The 23,714-nt window shown below is 47.5% G+C and overlaps 1 protein-coding gene across 2 annotated transcripts in view; it reads left to right on the top strand.

Annotated features, from left to right (window-relative positions):
- Window positions 1-23,714, top strand: part of LOC105684062 (POU domain protein 2-like) — an 89,401-nt gene that overhangs the window by 11,543 nt on the left and 54,144 nt on the right. Inside the window, exon 2 of one of the 2 annotated variants that reach the window (XM_048651008.1) lies at window positions 5,236-5,271. The exons of the other annotated variant lie outside the window; for it this stretch is intronic. Within the exon in view, the coding sequence (XP_048506965.1) occupies window positions 5,236-5,271 (36 nt within the window). The remainder of the gene's footprint in view (window positions 1-5,235; window positions 5,272-23,714) is intronic. 2 annotated transcript variants of the gene reach the window in all.

Consider the following 23,714-nt stretch of genomic DNA (forward strand, 5'->3'; position numbering starts at 1 on the left):
GTACCTAATATTTTTCAAGCGCGTCATACCGTAATTATCCCGCTAACGTGCAATACCTATACGTATACCCCGCGCGTCAGCGAGGCGTGAAATTTATTTGGGACTTCATCACACCAGTTTACATACATATACGTATGCATAATTTTAGAGATTGAGAAATATTCTCATCCCCTCTCCACGAGGTACGTACGATCACCGCTGAAAATGAAATCATTAGTCAAGTAGATTTATCTATAGCGATTTTATCTCGATCCTTCGAGGTGCCGGAAACGGAGTAAAATTTTTATTTTTACATATTCGCTGCGCTAGAAATTTACTTACGACTCATCTTATCTCATTCATGTATATGCACAAATACTCACGCGCACACCGTGCATATTGTATATTTCTTTTAACACTCATTACGGAAATGATCGTCATGACCTGCCGGAAACGATCTGGATGACAGATAAGCGCTGACTTTGTGCGTCTAGCCTAATTAAAAACGTATTCATGTTTCACCTACGATATGCGCTGTGTGTAGTAGAATTATCCTGGAAGATGGGAGAAAAAAAAAAAAAATTCGTTCGTCCCATTTCGCCCTGGCCTTCGTTCAATTGTCTTTGACATTCCTTACCTTTTTTTCTTCCTCAACGCATCTAAATTGAGAGGACTGTGAAGTATGTTCGAAAAAAAGCGCGTGTACGTACCCGCGTATACGGGTGGTTTACGTAATTTAATTTTTTCGTTAAATTAACCTAAATTTCCAAAGTTATTCACCGACTGCAGTAACCTCTCTCGTCTCATGTAATAATTTCATTAATTATGCAATTTATTCGAGTCTCCCTTTCCCTGACGATTTTTTCTGTTGTGCGCACGGTAAACGAGGGGGCTCCGAACCTCCTTTTCACGTTTCCTCACCCTTTTCCTCTTCCTCTTCCTCTTCCTCTTGAAAAAAAAAACGAAAGAGCGAAAAAAAATTCCCCCCCGTATTTACCTACACGTAAAGTGCACGATGTTCGTAATCTCGCGCTGTGGAGTACGGCGCGGAATGAAGAGTACGCCGCATAGTATACCACGTATACGCCTGCTGTGCTTAAAGTGCAGCGCATCGCGTCGCGGTAATTCTCAATTCGACGACGACTAATTTGCCTTTTTTTGCTCACCGGCAGTCAGTCGGTAGGCAGCGCGACCGTTGGTTATAATATTATAATATCCACACGATGTTGAATCGTCGGACGAACTCGAACGCGCAGGTGTTGACGAACACACAGCTGCGGTCACATACCGCTTATAGTATATATGTATATTCGAGAATCGTGTACCGCACGTGAGTATTATACGCGTTGTACCTGTACGCCCGATTCATCGAATTCGTATTTTACGTAACCCGTGCGTAATATATTTAAATATTTTCAAATGCGTACGCCCGACGGGGTGTACAGCCAACGCAGGCCAAATTGACAGCGTAACGCGACGAAAGAAATTTTCCGAACGGAGAAGGGCGTATCTTTCTTACGGAAGCCGCGTCTCGCACGCGAAACACTTTCTGTATACCTATACCTTCATTACCGTACCCGTGACTCACGCGCATCCGTTGATTATTCCTTCATTCCCGAGTTTCTTTCTCAGCTGATCCCTTCGCAACCGCGGTCTCGAAATTAGTTATAAGATTTTGCCCCCCTTTCGTTTTCTCGAATCGCCGAATTTAGTGGCGATTCGGGATAACGAGTCATTAATTAATTTCCGTACGTTGATTGACGATTCGAACGGCATCAATTACGAATGTGTGTTTAACAATTCCGTCGATTGTTCGGGCTGCTCGTGCTGCCGTTGGGATCATTCGTGTGGCGTGGAACGATGTAATAAATATATAGCGATCTATAACCGATCGGTATTATAACGTAGCGTAGGGTGACTCTCGTTTATGGTTATGATAAGTTTGATCTTCGATCGCGGGTTGGCCGCGTACGGTGGTCTCGATTTTCAAGTCATATCGGTGTACGTAACCAATATAATCTACGTATACATGCGGAGCTACGTGGTCTGATGAGTCGGCAATCCAAACGTTTCAGGCAATGAGTTATAGTCGGCACATAGGATGTACCTGATACCATGTATACTCCCAGGGCTAATCAGAGTGTGGGCATTGGTAACGAGTCTTTCATGACTCTCTTTTGTTATCGCATCTAGATAATAAGTGAGGTATATACACGCACACCGGTGTGCGCCTCGATGGTCGTATGCGTTGTACGCAGGTACGTATCCTGCCTTATATAAAAATACACCTATACGTATGTATCTACCCGCCGTGTACGTGCACGCGATGACGATGACCGTACAGGAAATTAGGCGGAGAGGCATAATGTACTCTTGAGTATCTCGAGTAGCAATGCTCATGGAAATATCACCGATATTCTCCCCTCTTCGAATGACCGTTACGATAGCGACGATATTTTAGGATCTGTACGTGAATTTTTTTTGTTCTTCCTTATTTCTCATTCCGATTAGTGTCACCCCAAGAAATCAATGCAAATGTTCTAAGCCTCAAAAAATTTTTTAAGAAGCGACCTAGAAATGTTTTTTGCTTTTGATTGTATGTTTGATCATATATTTGACTGTTGGAAAGTAGTGATCAAATTACGATTATCAATCGAATTTTCAGCTTTAAGTAAGGTTGAAATTCCGTCATCCCTTGATTTTTTTTCGATTTTGGGACCAGTAATCAACATTTTTTTTCATACGTTATTCTTATGTATTTTAATCTCTGGAATCCAAATTTATACGCTGAATTACTCTATCTATAAAATTGATCGACTTATCGCGAATTTATCGCTTTTTGGAGCAGAAAAATTGAGATATCTCGATGGGAAAAATTCGTAGCTCAATTTCACTAACGGATTCGTGTTCCTGGGGTCAAAATACATGAGAAAAGTGCCCTTTCATCGATTTTAAAAATACTTCATTTTTGGCCCAAAAATCGAAAAAATCCAAAGGGGTACCCCTTGAAATTTTGTCGATTTTGGGTCGAAAAAAAATATTCTATTTTATATGCTATTCTTATGTATTTTGATCTCAGGAATCCAAATTTAGAAGTTAAATTAGTCTATCTGTAAAATTGAACGAGTTATTCCCAATTTTTCACTTTTTGGAGCAGAAAAATTGAGATATCTCGATGGGAAAAATTCGTAGCTCAATTTGACCGACGGATTCGTGTTCCTGGGGTCAAATTACATAAGAAAAGTGCCCTTTCATCGATTTTAAAAATACTTTATTTTTGGCCCAAAAATCGAAAAAATTCAAAGGGGTACCCCTTGGAATTTTTTCAATTTTGGGGTGAAAAATCAACATTTTTTTCCATCAAGTTTCCTATACTATTTTTATGTATTTTGATCTCAGGAATTCGAATCCGGAAACCAAATTAATCTATCTATAAAATTGATCGAGTTATCGCCAATTTATCGAGCCAACAAGTGAAAAATCGATGACATCTCGATGAGATTTGTTCCCAACTTACTTTAATCGTCGCCTATGTCACGCTCTAGTGATTCTTGGTCAAGATTAGAATTCATAGGGGTTGAAGACGAGGGAATGAACCAATTTTGAAGAATTAGCAGAAAATTTTAAACATGGAGAGTCTTGAGAAAAGTTGAATTCAAATTTTCAATACATGTATTTTGTTTCTAACGAAATGGATAATTTCGCGTGAAAGTATCGAAAGGTCTCGTGCGTTTTTCGTTCGCACAACATTACGTTCGCCTCAGCAGCGACACTACTTTGTTCTTCTCTGTATCGGTTTTATAATTAAGAACAAACAATGGGGACCGTGACGGTGAGGAACCTTGTTACTAATCGTAGTTGCGATCTTGTAATGGTAAACGTGACGATTATAGTTATTGGTTATAGGGTATATAGGTATATATATATATATATTTATATTACAGCGAAGCTCGTGCATGGGGCCGATGTACGAAACGATTATATTATACATCACTGTACACTCTGCCTCGTTCTATCCGCGGAGTCTAAATTAGAATCTAAAAGTCATTCCGAGAAATTTGAATCGCTGCGCGTACGACTCATACGATTCAACGATACGCCGATATACAACCGGTAATGAGATTCCCCGTAATAATTTATAACATCTATACCAGAATTATATTCCTCACCTTACGCGATACGTACGCTGCAGCTGCAGCAGTCCTGCTTCACGAGGTGCGCGTAGCGAGGAATCCGAATCGTATATATACGTCCCCCGATCCTTTTGACTTTTAATTTTCATTTTGACTTTAATTTTCATTCACCATCGCGAGGTGAAAATAAAATGAAAAAAAAAATAAAGAAGAAGAAGAAGAGGGAAAAAATCGACAGTCGCGATGGCGATCGACGTTCGGTTATATTCTAATATTTTCCGTGAATCGGCAATCGTTGCATCCAAAGAATTATAAATAGTTTCACCGAGTACGTATATGTAGAATATATTCCTATACCGATCGCAGTACGTACGTAGTACGGGGGCAAACGATATATAATAAATATTAAACGATTCCTTAGCTCCCGCTGCCGAACCCAAGGGGCACACGGGAGATGACTGAATGTTAATTAGCGAGGCGTGACGAGCCTTCGATATATTCAAATAATCGAATCGATCGCACGTGGAACTTCGGGGCCCAGGATGACGCGAGGTGTGAAAATAAATCGAGAAAAAAAAAAAAAAGTAACGAATAATTTAAAAATAACGATATGCCGAAAAGTTTTCACCCGCGCCGCTACTAAGTAGACATCGATCCTTCGTTCGAAATTCAAAATTAGAATCGTCATCGTAATCAGGGCAAGGGCTGAAAACCAGAAGGACGTATCTCGCAAAAAATGAGAACGTATCCGCCACACGTGGGCCTATTTTTCCTTCAAACGTTCGCGGTTCAGAAAACGTTGGCGCGGAATACGAATGCCTCGATTTTCGAGGGATACGACCTTCTAGCGAATAGCTCTTCGGGCAGTTTACAAACACGTCGTAAATATCGCGTATTACACACGTATGTAATATGTAAACGTGATCGCGCGGGGCTAATGAGTCAATTAGCAGGCGAACGCGGTCGCACTGCGTTTCCGCGCGTCGACGCTCGTCGGTCGTCGTATACAAACGCCGTTCCAAAAATCCCATTCACCGATACAAAAGTCACAGTACGTTCTCTCCTCTCTCATTCTTCACTTCGCTAATTTTACTTCATCTCTTTTTCTCATCATCTGTTTCAGACGTATGCGGTGACCCGATGCTCGAACGACCCTACGGTGAGTCGAATTACACGACTAAAATTACGTAGACCTTCGCCGATATTCCAGGTACTGTTCAAAGATCGCGTTATGACGATAAAAAAAAGAAAAAAAAAAACAAAGAAGAAGAAAGGGAGAGGGAGGGGAATAAAAAACCGAGGGTGGGAGGGTCGGATCGCGTGTTTAGGGCTGGAATCAACAGGTCGGTAGCCCCTCTTCTTCTTGGCTCGGTGTTGATCCGAGGCGTTTTGAATCCCGGTCCCCTCGGGGGACGACAGGGCAGCTACTACACGTAACGCCGCGAGTCCTACGAGGCGTGAATCTAGTTGCTCGCATGTCGGTCGGTCGGTCGGTGCCTCCGCGTATACGTATACGCGAAGGGGAACACGTAGGTGGAGAGGGAGGTAGGGAGGGAGGTAGGGAGATCAGCGCGGGTGGTGCGTACAAGGGTCGGGCGGCAATCCCCGAGAGCAGCGGACAGGCGATTAGGGAAAGACGGGAGCACCGCGGCAACCCTCGGTGGAAAACTTAAAATAACATCGTTCAATCATGCCGAGAGGCTTCGCCGTGGGCTTCGCCGTGGGCTTCGCCGTGGGCTTCTCCTCTCGTCGCGCGTAGCTCTAGAACTGCCGACGTACGGAACAGACAGCGAACACCGCGCGCGCTTATTCCGTATTCCCCTCGCGCCGACCTTCGGCCGTGTCTTCCGATTCGGTCACGCCCTCGTCCCGGTAACCCTCGCCCCCGTCGTCGAAGACCTCTTTTTCTTTCTTTCTTATATTCGCTCGTCGATGCAGGAATCGCGCGGGCGATGTAAAATAGCGTAGGTACGTACGTACCTACCGGGGGAGACGTGAGTGCGTATATTCGGCCACGCCGCACAGCTGCACCACCCGTTAGGTTCCTCGAGAAACGTGGACGGCGTTCGAAAAATTCGCCGTACAAATTGCTACTCGATTTTACGACCCCGTACCCGAGCTTATAGACTCGCGTCTATATAGCCGGAGCGTCGAAAAAAAATTTTTTCGCATCCCAAAAGCAATATGGGCTCCCGTAAGAAGGTGGATTATTTTCTGGGAGCGTGTGACTCCGTGACGGACTCGTCTCCTTCGGACACGTGGAAATTATACAGATATTTATTTAATTCTATCACGAGGTATAAACATTACCCCGCGCCTTTTCACCGCGGAGAATAATAAAGGTGAAGGAACGCGAAAGTGAAAGCGGCGGAGTTACGTATCGAGGTAAAGAAGACGAAGAGGACGAAGAGAAAGATGATCAGGAGGAGAAAAAGAAGGAAGGAGCGAAGCCCGAGGGCTTCGACGAGTCCCCGAAGCGGGGCCCGGCCGGCCGTTCGCGTGGAGTTGAGCGCCACTTTGACGCTCATTACCGCGAGTCCCGCCCCCGGCACGGGTAATCAGGGTGCGCGGGGGCGAGGGTGCCGGATGACCTCGCCTGGGGCCGCGGGGCCCGGGACCGGAGCCCCCTTCCAATCGTCTCTCCTCTTTCCCTTTTTATCCCGTCTTCGTTCCTCCTCGCGCCTCAGCGGAGGCGAGGGATCGCTCCGCAGGAGTGCCGCTGCCGATGCCGAGGAGGAAGGAGTACGTCTACACATACGCGATCCGTGTTGAGACATACCTGCGCGTCTCCGTACCGTCAGAGACGCACGACCTTGCCGCGACTTTGCATATTATACCTTATACGAGCACGCGCACCGACCGCTGTAACCATCGGGGAACGAGCGACCATCTCTCGAGATAAAATCCCAACGGATATCGCGAGGAGGTATATTCGCGTGAGAAATGAGCGCTCGATCTCTTCTCTTTCACCCGATGCGTCGAAGGACTTTTTGAACGAACTGGAGCCGCGACGTCCGTCGCGGCGATGGAATAGTTTCGGATTGTAGATTTTGTCCGAAATAAATAAGAAAAAAAAATGCCCGTTTTCGTCAACGGACCCCGAGGTTGAGATCCACGGGTTTCGGTTTCCAATTATTCACCGTCAAAGTCCCGAAACATCGAATTCCTGGCGAATCCTGACCCTGCCGGACTTTCCTGCGCGGCTCTCTTCTGTCGGCCGCACGCCTGCATAGATAATGAGACGAGGAAGAACCAACCCGGACCGACTGTATATACGTATACGTGAAACCCGAAAAATACGACGACGTGCCCCCCCTGAACTCCGTAACAGTTTTGAAGCAAAGTTCCGCCACGAGGGGCGTAATAACGTATTCAGAATCCTGAAGGATCTTACGATGGCCTTGACGTCGTTCGCCACGTCACCCACGCGACCGCTCTCCGCACACCCGTTCCCGAGTGTGTATTAACGTTGGGCATGAAATGTTCACCTAAGCTTTGCTGTTATTAACATTTTACAGAGGTGGGTGGGTGACGTTAAACGTCACAGTTCGTTGCGATCGCTTCCTTCGAGCCGTAGGTTAGGTGGGGTGAAATTGTATTCGAATATGGAACGTCAAAAGTATATTATATGTATAGTAATTCAATTGAAAATTCCACGGTTTTAACCGACGAACGAACGGATTTCGACCTAACCGTCCCATCCGTCCTCTGGATATCTCGCAAATCGGTGCGAGGGTGCTTTTGCTCCCATCCCTTTGTAAGGAAGAGGGATCCAGGGATCTGGAAGATCTACGAATATAGTTATTTGAATGCAGTTTACCGGACTTTATACTCCGCAACCCATGGAATTCGGTTTTTTTTTTTTTTTTCTCTTTCGCCTTGCCTTAACTGCCTCCCATCCCTAAAACTTTTTTTTTTTTTTTTTTTTTCTTACCTTCATTCTCTCTTCTTTTTTACGTTCAGCTCTCACCTGTGCACCTCTACGCGTCCCTTTACATTCTCCCTGGTGTTTTTTTTTCCTTTTTTTTCTCTTTCTCCTCCGTCACTCTTGCGGCGGCGCAAATTGTGGCGCAGCCAGAGGGGAAGGAGGGGGACAGCAGGGTGTTTCAGGTAGGGCTTAATGGTCCGTCGACTACCCGGATGGCACCATTACCACCCTCGTCGTCGTACGCGCGAGCCCTCCGACAAGACCAACGGACGTACGGACGGACATCGAATGGCATACCTATAACAGACACGCTCGGGAATAGGAGAGAAGGAGAGAAAAAAAAGAGGAGTAGGGGGAGGAGGAGGAGAAGAAGAAGAAGGAGAAAAAAGAGAGGAGGGTGGTTCGGTAACCGTGCACGGGACATCAGGTAGCTAAACTTGACGACACATTTTCGACATTAGCCGGCGAGCGAGGAACTCTCGGAGAGAGATCAACCCTGATAATACCTATATAAAGCCATTTTATTTTCACGGGGTGTAAACAGTGGTTCGATCTCCGTGTAGACGTATAGCTTAGCTGTACACGTCGTATCCGCAGTGTTCGCGCATCGTTGGGTGGTGCGGAGAAGGGAAATAGGTAGGTACCTGCGGGGGTTGAATTAAGGATCTGTGGAGTCGTATTCTTGAAAAAGAAGAGAAAACGAAAAAAAAAAAGAAGAAATAAGGAAGGAAGAGAGAGAGAGAAAGAGGGGGGAGGAATAAGGAGAGACATTTTTGCCGCTGGAGGAATTCAGGGGCTTCTGGGCTTTGGTAGGATTGATGGCATACGATGTCGTCGTAGTCCTCGTCTTTGAAGGTCTTTCTTTTTTTTTTCTTCTTCTACTCATTTCATTTTCTGCCCTCTCGTACACAACGTATACGGACGGATGCTTCTGGTAGCGAACCCGGAGACGAGAGAAACTGGAAACTTTTACGGTACTGTATACAACTCGTATGCAATTTTATTCACCGTAAAAGTTGTCGTCTAAAGTCCGTAACAGCAACGCGACTCCATAATCGGCGACCTCCTACGAACCGACGGTGCTGCTTGCTCCTAGCGAGCGAAGAGTGATGGAAAAAGCGTAAAACTAAATGCATAAATATGTGCGACTCGGGAACGTCGCAAGAAATGTGGCGTTGGCGAATAAAGGAGACTCAGAGAGTGCATGCGGCTGCTGCTGCTGCAGCAGTTCCCGCGTCTACAAACGTAATATATACTAACGTTATTAAACTGTGTGGAAATAATTTTTTTTTCACCGCGAAACTCATATGTGCGGCGCACTCCGATGAGAAGAAGGAGGAGGAGGAGGAGGAAGAAGAAGAAAGAAGAGAAGTAGAGGTTTGATGGGGTTTGATGGGGCTTCCAGCAAGTCGTAAATTAATATATGTGCCGCTGACGCGACGCTTAACGTGACAAAACATGCGGGGGGAGGAGGACGTACTTCGCATGCAGAGTATTAAACGAGAACAAGAAACACGGAGTCGTTGAGAATTATTTTGCCACCGGGCCGGTGGTTCGCGCTATCGCTCCGTTGCGTTCGTACGACCGACGTATACGTACGTACATACGTACATCGATGCGACAGCGTCGAAAATGCCGAAAGCTCTGCGGTTAATTTAATCCCTCTCGGAAATGTGCGACTTGCGCACACCTGGGGCACTCTCGGCGAAGTACTCGCATACCTAACCGGGCAGTTTCGCCACCGAGGAAGCCGCCATTGTTTGTTTGATTGCCTCGTGCACTCGAGTTCCGCGGTGCCCGGTTTTCTTGCCAACCATTGACCGGGACGAGGACGAGGACGAGATACGGGGAGGTATGGGAGGGAGAATGCGCGCTTTTTTCGCGAACGACCAAATCGTGGAACTGACATGCCGCTCAAATAAAACCTTCCTTCCGAGCTCCGCGAATATCAAAGCGCTACCAACTCTACTCGGTGCCCAGAAAGCGAAACACGCGGCTTTCGATTTTAACGAAAAATTCGCCGGATCGCGCGATCGCCAGACTGATCTGAATCGGATCGGTGCCGATCCCGGACTGCACCTTGCACTCCCGCTTTCAACGAGCGGAGGGAAATTTTTTGTTCTCGCGCCGTTGAACGCGATCGTTCCTTCGGGACGCGGTATTTCCGGACACCCTGTAGCTCCGTGACCGGGTAGATCGTTCCGTTGTATGCGTAGAGGTACGTAGGAATACGTGAGTGTATTATGTGTATATATATATATATGTATATATATATATATATATATATATATATATATCTACCTGTCATTTAGCATACCCAGTTTTTTGCCCCACCTGGCAGCAGCAACACTGCTCTCTCGTCGAGGTAGCGGCAGCGGCAGCGGCAATTCTCCTACTCCTCGGGATCTCGGCGGCGTTGTCTTTGTATCTCCACGAATGATGACTCTGCACGCGCCGTCCATGTCCGCTTGGTCGGATTGGATATCTAGCGTAACCTTGTTTCACCACTGACTTAGGCTACTAATGGACGTTACTCCACGTCGCTTCTCCTCTCCCTCCTACCTCCTCAGTTCCAACGCTCTTCATTATGATAATTCAACTTCGATTAGACGAACTACGAACGCAAAGTGGTCCAACTTACGTTATAATACGACGACGGCAACCGAATAATCATCGGGTTGAGTCACTTCTACGTCCACTCGCTCGTTTTACGGATGGCCCGGCCGAGGTCCACCCGCAGCTCGCGAGAATCGTTCGATGAAAATCTGAAAAACGTGCGAACGGTGAATCGGAATTCCTCGATCTTTGCTCCCGCGAATGAGATCGCGGGGATGGCCGATGCGTCGACTATTAGCGATCCCCGCTCTCTTCCCCGGATTTACGTATGGTCCAGCCGCGTAGCGGCGGCGTAACCGTCGGCAGTGCGGTGAAAGTATTCCATTCCATGAATTAAAGTATAGTTCTGGTGCCGCGGCACAAACTAGCGGTAACTCATTTCATCACACCATATAAGGTATTAGCTCTATACACACTCTTCGTAAATAGCGTTCCGTTTATATACACATATATTCGAGCTGGAATTGGCGGCGATATGATACGTTATAATATACCAACGCGTCCACGAATCCAACGATCATCCGATCTTCGTAGTTTCTTACCTTTGTACAAACCGCGAAGCTAATCGCTCCGCGCTTATACATACATGTAACTCGTTGTATGCCTGCCGCCAAAACTTACCTCAAAGTTCACGTGAAGTCCTGCGGTCTGATCCGTACCGCCGCTCACTCGGTAACGTCGGCTATTACCGTGGCCGATCATCCGGCAAACAACTATTAATATTATTCCATGTCGGATCTGCATGTTCGAACTGTTCGTGCGGAGCAGAGCATCGTCGCGAAGGGCTTCGGGAATCTTTCGGGGTCTCGAACGATATACGTATACCTCGAAGTGTGCAACTCCCCGCAGTCCCTGCACCGCGATCGGAGGCGGAAACGGCGCCAGACTATACGGAATCCGGACCGCAAGAAGAAGGACTAAACGACCGCTAATTACGGCCCCAGCTAGCACCCCGCATCTTATAAACGGTGATGCTGCTCATCCGACGCGGAGTGCCGATCCGCTCGCTGCGGCAATTAAAAAACGACGGGCCCCGATATAGAATCGGTGAAAAGATTGATATTCGTTTCTCGTCGGTTCGAAACCGATCGGCCTTAGAAACAAAATCGAAAGGCACTCGTATTTTGACTACCAATTCGGAGAGGGACTCGGATATTTTCGAGCGGCGAGGCGTTCGCGCGATGGGGTACGTTCGTTCGATACGGATCCGATCGATGATTCGACGAAGGCGGCGGCGGCCCGTTCCCCGCGGTACGATGTTCCGGTTTTCGATTAATCGAGCCTCTTCTTAAGGTTAATCAAGTAGTCAGCGTGGGAGGATTGCGTAATAATATTACATGAATAATGAGGCTGGCGCAGGGGCAGCGCCGCCGAGGTGTATACCTATATACACCACCGGGAGAAAAAAAGAACAAACTGAATAATAAGAAGAAAAATCAACTGAATAAAATTTGTCCGTACCAAGGATGCCGATCGTCGGAACAAGAGATCCACAAATCAGACCGTAAAGCCGATCAATTAAACGGCAGGCCGCCGATCTGCCGCAGATTATAACCAGTAATTATCTGTAATTAAATATTGCCTGGCTGATCGGGCAGCCGGGACTCGACCCGAACGGACAAACGTTCCTTTTTCTTACTACTCTCTACGTACCCGTACCGCGTTGCGGCGGGTGGATTCGGTCGCGCGTCCCCCGGCTCTCAACTCGTTCTTTTCCCTCCGAAGTATAAAGAAAAAAAAAAAAAAAAAAACGAAACGAAACGAACTTCGCAAAGGGTTCCGCGCAGAGGGTAACGTGTCAGAAGTACGCTCTCGGAACACTTTACCGCCTAAAAAATAGCCCGGATTCTTTTCCTTCTTATTTTATTAAAAAAAAAAAAAAAAAACATGAGGGAATTATCGATCTCGGGGTACACCGGACTTGCGCGTCCCTGTGGTTCGTTCCCCTAGGAACCGGTGGACCTGCGGCCCTGCGGCCGACCAGCCGCCAGCCAACGCATAAATAATAACAATAATAAATCCCGAATTTCTGACCGCACGCCATTCAACGCTATCATTACTCCCTCGTTTTGCCAACAACCGAACCGAAATTTTAATTAATTCCCCGAAGAGCTGAAAAATATTACATTCGTTTCCTGCTGCTGCCGCTGACCGTTTTCTCCCCGGGCAATTTCTACTACCCTGTGCCACCCTTGACGTGGTTCTAAATTTTCGTTTTCCACCCCTGTATAGGAGATTCCGATTCCACGCACCTCATTTTTCTCAGGCGTAAAAGCGCCGCGTGAGATGAAAACTTGATGACTGGTTATAAAAATCTTCACCTGTGAAGCGATTTTTGGAAAGGAGTCCCGCGGACGAGGCGTACAAGTTGATACTCCATTCTTACGATTCTTTGTTTTTACGTTTTTGTTTTTTTTTTGTTTTTTGCCAGGCAAACGCGGTAGTTAGAAACGCGTTACTCGACCTAAGCCAATTTTACCGGGTATGGAAGATCGTTTACAGCTGGTTCCAATCTTCTCTATCCCGTTATTGTTCTTCGGGGCGACAATCAGTAATTCGAGGCTGTTGAGTTATAACAGGTACATACACGGCACAGTTATACATACATATACACGCGCGTACACACACACACAACCGCGGAGAGTAGAGAAGAGAAGAGAAGTGGTTACGGCGAACACGATTAACAAAGGACGATACAAATTAGATTAAACCGCCTTAGGGGGCGGCATCGTACCGGTCCCGTGTGGCGAGGAACAGTCAGGAAGAAGATGAAGAGCGAATAGGAAGGCCGATGGTACAAGAGACGGGAGACAGGCTAGAGCGGATATACCTGGCGCGGGGTGATGAATAGATCCAAGTCATGCAAAGTGAAGTCGTTTCACATCACGAAGATGCCGCGCGTTGCAATGTCAACTAAATACTTTGGCCGCCTCCCTCCAAAAAAGTCACCGGCGTTCGGTCGGTCGGTTAAATTCACTCCCCGATCTCCGAAGAGTCCCCCCCCTCCTCCCCCCCCCCGTCCCGGGATCGGACGTTACGAATTTTTCAAACGCACGTGTAGACGCGCATTATTTCATCCACGTCATATTTATTGCCCCTTCATTTCATTCGACAAAGGTTATTTGTAACGAATTGATAAGCAGTCGGCCACGGGATGAACTCGCGGCGAGATCACAAGCCCGAGAGAGGAGAGGAGTACGCAACAGCTGAGGGAACCTCCGAAGTAAGAAAAATAACAACGACGACGACGACGACGATAATAACGAAGTAAGGAGGATGGGGGAGGGGGTTGAGCACGGATGTAAGAGAGAAATAAATAAATAGAGAATTATGAATACGAGGGAGAGGTGGAGGAGGAGGGAGGAGTGAGAGTGAGTTCTTCGTGAGAGGGTGCCATTAGCATAGGAGGAAAGAGACCCCCCACGGTGCGGGGCCGACCGCTTGGACTATATTATAGGCACACAACTGATATATAAACCGAACTCATTGATTTATGAGCTAAGCGATTCCTTTAATTATAATACGATATTTATTCAGATGAGACGCTACAGCCAGCAGCAACGGCAACTACGATACTCCGCGAGTGCTGCGAGCGCAAGAGAAACCGAACGAACGCGGCTCGGAGTCACGCTGCTATATGGTAATACGAATAACCGCGGGAACTCCTCCCTGCGCCCTTCTACGATCCACCCGGCGTCGCGACGCGCGTCCTCTCGTACCCACGGCAGAAAAAACAAAAATAAATAAACAAATAAACAAATAAAAAAACAAATCAACGAACGAAACGTATAACGAAACGGACGCAAACGCGTTGCAAGATCGGAACGGCGAAACGCTCGATCGCCGAACGAATTTTTCGCGTCCTAATTATGCGGAATGTGTTACACCCCCCAAGATGTTAACAACCGGGGTACAACCGTAGACTTATTCACGGGGTCATCGGAGTGCGAGCGTAACACCATGTTTGTTTAACTCGACGATTAAAACGTTTCCTCGTCCGAAATCGTAGCGATGTAAAACGGCGATCGAAACGCGGTGGGGTCCGCTACGTTGTGCGGGTACGGGTGCTTTTGATTTATACCGCGACTTTCGACGCTCCGTAGTATTATTAGGTGAGTCGGGATATATGTACGTATACGTATAATACAACGTGCGCGTATATACCCCGTTGCACTCGCTCGGCTGTTTATAATATAGAGGCCCCCGCGAGAGAGAGGTGGAATTATTAAACCACTTATGATTCAAAAAGAATGAGCAGAAGGTACGGGGAACGAGCAGGAAGACTATCGCCTCTTATTCTCCTACCCCTTCCACTCGATCCTCTCCTCTTAGACGCTGACTCTCGAACCCGCTAAGCTTACGTACTACATATACTTGCGTAAGACTTGCGTCGGTGTATACTTTTTAATGCACTAACTTATTACGGCAGAAACAACGGCAGCAGTTATACACGCCGTACCTGGACCCGCGGAGCAGCGTTGCCTCGAATACCAGATTGCCGGTCGGGCCGGCCCGCCGCGCCGTGATCATGTGTTACGAGGAGGAAGAAGAACGAGGGGAAAAAAAAAAAGGAGTAAGAAAAAAAAACAGAGAGAGAGAGAGAGAGAGGGAGAAATTGGTTGCAAGTGTGTGGAGCGGTACGTTACGTATAGAGATACCGGGGTGTTTTGAATCGAGTTAATCGTGATTAATATCGCAGCTTCGTAGCGCATGTCGGTAATTATCTACACGTGTTTTACCAGGTTGATGCGCTCGCTCGCGCGGCCGGTCGGTCGGTCGGCCGGCCGGCCGACTCTCACGTGTGGGAACATAATCCGGGCCTCCGACTCGTCTCTCCTCTCCTTGCGTATCGCTGCTTACCCCCGATGCTCCCGATACCGGTGCAGCTATCGCCGCGAACAAACAGCCCGGCGCACGCGGTGCCTCCAATTTTACAGATCACCGTCGTCGGCCTCGCATCATCGATTACCTTCGATTGCACCGGGACAATTTTTCACGGATAACAAAAAAAAAGAACTACAAGGCGAATAAATTTGCCAACGCCCTGAGAGCGCGTAGGTTTGATGTAATTCGTGTTGAATTACATTACACCTCTCTACGAGGACGAGGTAGTAAAAATGACGAATAAAGCGCGCATTGCATTGAGCGTATATTGTGGCGTATGGAAAAAATATCACCCTTTAGTTTTACCGCGGCGCGATCGGTGCGCGAACAGTTCGTGGACTCTCACGAGCGTGTACGTCGCGGTTATAATGCCACGGAGCCTCGAAGCTCGCGTGCGTTTCGCTTCGCTCGTTCACTTTTTGTTGCAATCGAGGCACAACACTGTTCGGCGTTACCGCCGCCTCGTCTCCGTACAGTTTCGACTCTCTTACCACATACAACTGCGGTCGTTCCTCGCTCCGCTACGGCATCACCTCGGAGCGCTAGGGGCCGGTTGTTTACGCCGACGATTATCAGCGCCCGACCCTCGTTATTATGCAACGCGCCGTACCACGAGGTCTTCCGGGATTTCCGAAAGGGTTCCCCGCGCCTTTCGCCCCCTTCGAGTGCGGTACGAGTCCGATGCACCGTGAAAAAAAAAAAATTGACCACCGAAAAAGACGCGAGACACCGATTAATCGCACATTTCTTCTGGCGCTCATGTGAAAATTGCCTCGCTCCGTATACCGAAAGGGGCAAACACAGCTGTGCGGATAACGAGCTTGCGGGAAAGTAGGGAAGACGTCTCAATAAAGCCGTGTGCTCTGGGCGGTGCGGACGCGAACATCTCGCTCGTCTCTCTTAGTCCCATCCGCCTCCTCCTCCTCCTCCTCCTCCTCCTCATCCTCCTCTCCCTCATTTTCTCTCGCTCTCGTTGATGCCCCCCCCCCCCCCCGCCCCCCGTACGTACGTCGCGGTATGTAGCAAAGTGCTAACTACGTAGCGGTTATACGTATACGTATATACGCTACGTGCGGTACGTATACCGTACGTCTATAGCCCACCGACCGGCCAACTGGTGGGTGCCAAAGGGTCCTTGATATACGATCTCTAAATCATTGAGAAGAGTGGACCTGCATGCGGACAGGTGCGCCGCCGTTCGACCGACTCATACCGGGGAGTTTGCTGCGGAGCGAACGGCTCACGTGGAAAGTACACGTAGATGAGGGCGCGATACTTACGGACGTCGTTACGCGTAACGGGGGGCCAAACATTCACTCCCTATGTATGGATTGTATATCACTGGAAGAACTCATCAGGGAAACGTATCTATAATAAAACTACGCCGGTCCTCGCGATCGGTTGAGTTTCGTACGATCGGAGGCTCGGGTTTGATTCGGTACCTGTTGGTAATTTATCGTCCGCCGGGGCTAATTAGTTCCGTTTGATATTCGTTGTTTTTTTTTCTGTCTTTTTTTCTTTTGCCCCCAGAGCGCGGATGCCGAATTTTGACGCCTTCAGCCCGGACGGGTCGTTCGCTGCTCGGGGATCGCGACCGGCGCAGGGGAGTCGAGTATCTCCGAGTTTTGCATTCGGCGTACAGCTCCGCGTGCGTATCATCGCAACCGGGGTTTATTTACCAAGACGATGGTTTACGGCTCGCGTTTTATGGTTTACGGTTTATGCTTTATAGTTTATAGCCGAGGGTCTGCAGGCCGCGCAATGTTTCCGCGGACGTCGAGCCGCACCGCGTTCCTTCGTCTCGTTCGCCTCCTCCTCGGAAACTCTTTTCTCCTTTTCTTACCGATCTTCAAATCTGCTATCCCATTTGCGCGCGGCGATCGAGGTTCCGCGTACGATACCCTCGCCTCGCGCGCAACGTGATTTTTCTGAATATTCATAAACCCCGTACACGTACTACGAAAGCATCGTGCACGCATGATATTTCGCTCGGGAGTTTCGCCCGTCGGTTTCTCATGCAACGTCCTTTAACATCCAGCGAGCGTGCGATGAAAATCGTAAGTCATCTAATTAATTTACCCCATTAAAAACGCATCGCGGTACGATCCACTTAAGATCATTTCTTCCGTAAAATATATACTTATAAATAAATATATGTATCGCGATTTGACCCAACTAACCACGAACCCGAAACGCTTGGATGAATGAATAAACAGCTGAATAATCTGCGATCTTCAACACCGTCGGTCAAGATTGCAGCGGTGAAAAAGATGAAGAGAAAAATGAGAAGGAGCCGGGAGATTATTTCGGTCGTATAAAGTTCAACAATCCAGTCCGGTTTATGAACCGGCGATCACGTCCCGACCTCACCTCGTCCCTCACTCTCTCCAAATACGTTAATTGATCGATCATCGCACCGTCGAAATAACGCAACATGCAGGCGCCAAAGATTTTTTCTATCTAGTTCGCGACACCCGAAACGCTCATCGTCTCCTCGTATTCGATTCTATCTCCTTACCGCGGTGCGTAATGAAATATGCAGGCAACGGGTAGGTTCGCCAAACACGAAGCGATACCGACACCTGTCCACGAAAATGTTACCATCGAGATTCCGGTCGAATCTCAGTCGCGATTTTTTTTCTTTTTTTTTCTCCGTTCTCCAGAAGTCAGCTTTATTTTCAATGGACGACGGCTAACGTGTTCTCGAAATGCAGAACGGAACGGTAGCCATATTTTTCGAATCACCTCCGAACTCGTTTGTCCTTTTCTTCCGCTACGCCCGTCCGAAGTCCTTAATAAAATAACTAGAATAAACAAGAGACTCCGTACGCCGGATCCGCGGGGTCCGAGCGGAAACTACGTCACGTGCGGGATTGGCCCGATGCTCGGATTCACTCGATTCGCAGAGCTTTTGCTGCAGAGCGCAACGAGGAAGAGGAGGAAAGAAAAAAGGTAGAGAGAGAGAGAGAGAGAACGCTGAGAAACAAAAAAGAAAAAAAAAAAACAGAAAAAAGAAAACAGACAGCGGAGGACTTTTAGCTACACTCGGACGACCGGAGCCAGGGGCCAAACAACGCAAACAACGCCCAAATTTGTTCGCTGATGAGATACAACCGGGTCTCCCACTCCGGGTACCACCCCCTTCGGTTACGGCGTACAACCGAAACATGTTCCCGACTGTGGGATTCGTATTATGAAAAAAAAAAAAAGAGAATCGGATCGCTTTTTGTCATTCGGTGTAATTGGAGCGTCTGATTTGGGAATTTTTAAAATTCGTGGAGAAAATTAATTAGGCAAAAAGCTCTCCGCATTGATTTACGGGATTCTAATACGCGGATGGATTTACGGGCGGAGAAAGCCGTTACTTTTAAGATCACTCCATATCGGTTTGTATAATACACGTCTACTTAACTTTGTGAATGGTATTCGAGGTCCGCTAGATTTTCTACATATACGTAGATCTACTCGGGTGTACAGTTGAATGCCGGTCCACTCAAATTGAGGTTCTTCCTTAATGGAAAAGTGACTGGGTTTGGTCTGGCATCGGCGGCAGGGGCCACGGGTTGACGGGGGAGGAAACGACGCCAGGGCCCCGGGGCATCCGAAGGGTCGCGCGCGTTCGTTCGTTCCTTCCTCACTTCGTTCCGTACTTCTTTCTACCTTCCTACAAAGCTGAACAACAAAATAGACGACGCGCCGAGCCTCGGATTCGAAGCTTCCGAATTAAATAATGCCTCGCCGCGCGGTATCAGGCTAAATGGATTCTCTACAGGCTAGAAAAACCGCCGCGCGGTACCCGTCGTACGAGCACGTCGCGCGTCGATTCTAAACAGCGGAAAATAGAAAAAAAGTCACAAAAAAAAAAAAATAGAAAGGAAGGAAAGAGGAAGGAGAAAAAAAGGGGAAATGGAAGAGGACGTGAAATCGGCGACCCTGCATGCTGCTATTGAGTGCGGGTCGCCCGTTCGAATTTTAAAGGGAAAATTTTCGTTTATTCGGCTCGCTGGATTATTTGTATGATTCCGCGTGCTGATGCCAACTCGTACGGAAAATAACGGCTCCGTTTTTACCCGCTTCCTAACCGAGACCCTCTCCGCTCCCGCGGCACGTCCTTGCTTTTGGCATTTTTCGCAACCTCGTAAACGTCGTCGCGCGGTTGCAACCCTTTTATCCGAAAATACACATTATTCCCGATGGCATGCGATTTCCAATGATCACCAGATTCCGCTGGATCTCGGTATGTTTCCTGTCTGTCGCGAGAAATATCCAAAACTTGTAGATTGTGCGAAAAAAAAAAAAAAAAACAACAACAAATTTGGACGAGGCGCTGCAGGTATTTCGATTTCCATTACCATTTTCGTTTCCATTACCCACTTCTATCGCGTCTATTTCCATTTCCATTTCTCCGGCTACACGTATTCCCCTCGGCGAAGTTAGACTGTCGCTGGGAAGACCGGACATATCTCTTCGGTTTCATTATTTTCCAAGAAACCTAGTGATATTGGGCTATTCGACGCTTCCATTCTTTCTTTTATGGCTCTTTCGCACCCCGTGTAGACTTCTTCGTTCGGGTACCACCTAACACCGTCGTCGCAAGTGTTTGCCCGAACTGACCCACCCGCGCATGGATATACACACATATTTATATACACATATACATATATATGTGTACGTATAACGTCCTATGTGCAACGACCACCACCATCTTCACACCGACGTGGTTTTCTCTCTCCTCTCCGTATTCTCTCGTGATAACCGCATCCGTGCGGACATGCGCGCACGCGACGAGCGTTCACCACCACACGACAACCGCGAAAAAGCCACCTGTATAAAACAGTCTGGACTACCCCTTCGGCTGCAGCACCTCTCGTGTAATTGAATTGCAGCGCCTTTTTTCTCCCCGTCGTCCCATTATTTTGCAACTCTCCTCGTCCGGCGACGACGCGTTATTTTCAACGCAGTGTACCGATATAGGATCGAGGCGAAGAACGATAAAAAAAAAACGATCCAACGATCGATGAAGTATCTGGAACATAAAAAAAAATTCCGCATCCTCTTCTGCGCGAAACTTTTCCCGCCTGTTTATTTTTGATATCCTTTTATTAGCGAATAAACGTACCGTAGACCGTATAGAGGGGTGACGGTTATTTCCAGGAGGAGTACGTTCCGAATTAAGGCTTCGAATATTTGCCGTCTGTTGTCGAAATCTTTTGAGGTAATATTTACCTTCGCATATCCCCGAAAGACGTTCGTCGGATTCCGCTCTCTCCTCGACGGCGCTCCCGAGAAAAGGAAAGAGAGAGACTAAAAAAAAGAAGACGGGTCAGCGGCGGAGAGAAGGAGTAGAAAAAAAAAAATAAAGGGGTGGGAATACGAGGTCCTCTCGGGTTCAGCGAAGGCTGACCAAGGCCCTTTATTAGATTATCGCGCGAACGTCTGGGGTGAGCACGCCCCGAGTAGTCGCGCGGCGCGTCACCCTTGAGGAAGATAGGAGAGGAGAGGAGAGGAGCCGGCGGAGGCCGCGCGCGGGAAGCTTTCGCACGGGACCGCCGGTTTTCCTTTCTTCGATAACCCTGTACGCGGTGGACGACGATAAGGAGGACCCCGAGCCCCGCCGGACGCACCGTCCACGCGCCACCTATTTCTTAGCCCCTATTTATTTACGCACTTTTAAAGCAACGTCCCTTCCGGGACACCCTCAAAGCCTTCTTCCCCTACCCCCGACGCCGTTCAACGTCGCCGGTGTCCCTCCCGGCTGCCAAATTGACTTTGTCAATCTTCGCGTACCACGGATTCTCAGAAAAAGCGGTTCGCCCGGATTTTTAACGTCTTGCTGCGGCAGAGCGCGTTGGAAATTTTATTTCGTCGATTGCCGGGATTAGTTTTTTCTTTCTTTTATAATCGTATCTCCCGCAGCTGCCGCGTACGCATGAATATGAACGTCATAATTATTATCGATCATTCACGAATTGGCGTTCCTGCGGTTCTACCGATTCTAAATTGTTCGGCGCGTGCTGCTTTTATGCCGTATCGATATCGCGTAGCGCGTACGTTGAATCGATGATCGATCGGTATAATATGTATACGCGGTCGGGAAAACGCCGATCGCGATATCGAATTTCCTAGAGGACTAATAATCCCGTTAATAAACCGGGCTGGTTGTTATACCTACTTTGAGGTCATCTAAAACGACGAGGTGAAGCGGGATCAACTTCCTAGGGGTGCGGGATCGGTTGTGTAGGCGCTACTACCCCCACCGCCTCCTCGTATAATTTCACCGTTGACGCTGCAGCGGTGCAGGCAGCGTTGCGATATATGTAAAGAAATCCGAACCGCATTGAACACTCGCTTTCCGCCTTTGCTGCCGCTGCTGCTGCTGCTGCTGCTTTATAACTAAATATACCGAATCGTCATAAACCGCTCGCGTGCATCAGACTGCCCTCATTGTCCCGTCATTCACTCGTATATATACTTTGCAGTCCCTTTTGCTGCAACGTTCACCTCCGACGTATAGGTATACGGATATACATATATATTATATCTATATATTGCGTATTACATAAGGTATTCGCCACCCTCTCCCCGTGGAGGAAAAGATGAAGAAAATATACCACCCTCTAATCTGGGCCCCAGGACCCCGGAGCCTTAACCGAATCTTCTGGGATCACGTCAACCATGCCCTGCCGAGACATTATACGCCCGGTATTATGCTGAAAAGATGATGCCACGCTCCAAGAATCCTGATATTTTCATAAGAGTAATACTGTTTCGTCTTACCCCGGGATTAGCCGGCGAATAAAGGACCAGAAGAAACGGGGAAGGAGAAAAAAATCAAAAAAAGAAAAAAATTCAAAAAGGAAAAAACACCGAGCAACGCAACAGCTTTGTGCCGTATAACCATATGCACATGGATCAACGTCGCGGTTCCATTATAACGAGACGCCCCCGAAACGAAAAAAAGTCTCCGATGATTATGTCGAAAAATTGTCGCGATTTCGTGGTAACATTTTTCGATCATTTCGCGTGGATATATAGGTCGGAATCATACGCCGTTGCGCTTATGTGGAACGTGAGAAGAGGAAAAAATCGAACGATCGTTTTTTTGGGGGAATGAAGAAATTTTTCCAGTTAACGTACGTTCCCATGACCCGAATTCCAAAATTTCTAAAGACTGCGCAAGGTAGTTTTATGGAGAAAAGAGGAAAAAATTGTATAAAACCCTTGTACCACAGCACCCTTCCTATACCTTTAATTTTCGTCTCTCTCTTTTTCGCTTCTTTCCCTGGATTTCCAGATCCATTGAACGCGTATGTGTCTTCTTTTTTTTATTCTCTACCCACTTTTAAAATCCGGTGAATATGCAGCGAACGGATGTCTCGACCCCCCGAGTCTTCGACGTCGCCGGGCTACCCCCTTGTACGGTGATCTTCCAAAATATGGTGAAATTTACCTGAAAACTTTGTCGAAAAAAAAAAATTTCAGCCCCTAAAAACCCGTTCGTAAAAAAAGCGAAGCTTCGAATTTCTCCCCGCTCGTATATACATATATATACATATACCATCGCCGCGTTTACCGTATACTCATATAATATAATACAGGTAAAATAACGTTTTTTCACACAGAAAACTGAACCCTCACAATGCTCATTTTTACATGCGTCTGTATATATAGATATATGTACGTTAAAAGGGGGACGCAGGCTGCAGTTTTTACGCGAATTTGAAATCCGGGGGAACAATACACACGAAATCCCGGACCGCCGAGGGATGACGACGCGTTAAAAAACTCGCCTTTTTTTTCAACCGAAAAGTTTAATTCAACGAATATTCTCATGGCCCGCGTTCTTCGCTCACCCCACTCCGATATTCCCTCCCCAACCTAATCGAACTGCGTCAGCCCGATGCAACGGTAATCCCTGCGATATACAACAATATCTGCATGACTCCCACGGGATGAAAACGAACGTTCGACGATCTGCTCCTGAAATATTTGAACGAAAAAAAAAAAATCGTCATTTTTGGAATCCTCGCGATATATCTGCAAACGAAAATCTGTTCGAAACCTGAATCTGAACGAGAGACAACGTTTTTTTTCCGTCACACGTTGCTTTCGAAAAGAACTCTCGGAACGTTCAACGAACGATGACGTTGCAGCAGCCAGCGACTAGGAGTCAT

The sequence above is a fragment of the Athalia rosae genome, chromosome 2 (assembly GCF_917208135.1).
Source record: "Athalia rosae chromosome 2, iyAthRosa1.1, whole genome shotgun sequence".
In the NCBI taxonomy this organism is placed as follows: domain Eukaryota; kingdom Metazoa; phylum Arthropoda; class Insecta; order Hymenoptera; family Athaliidae; genus Athalia; species Athalia rosae.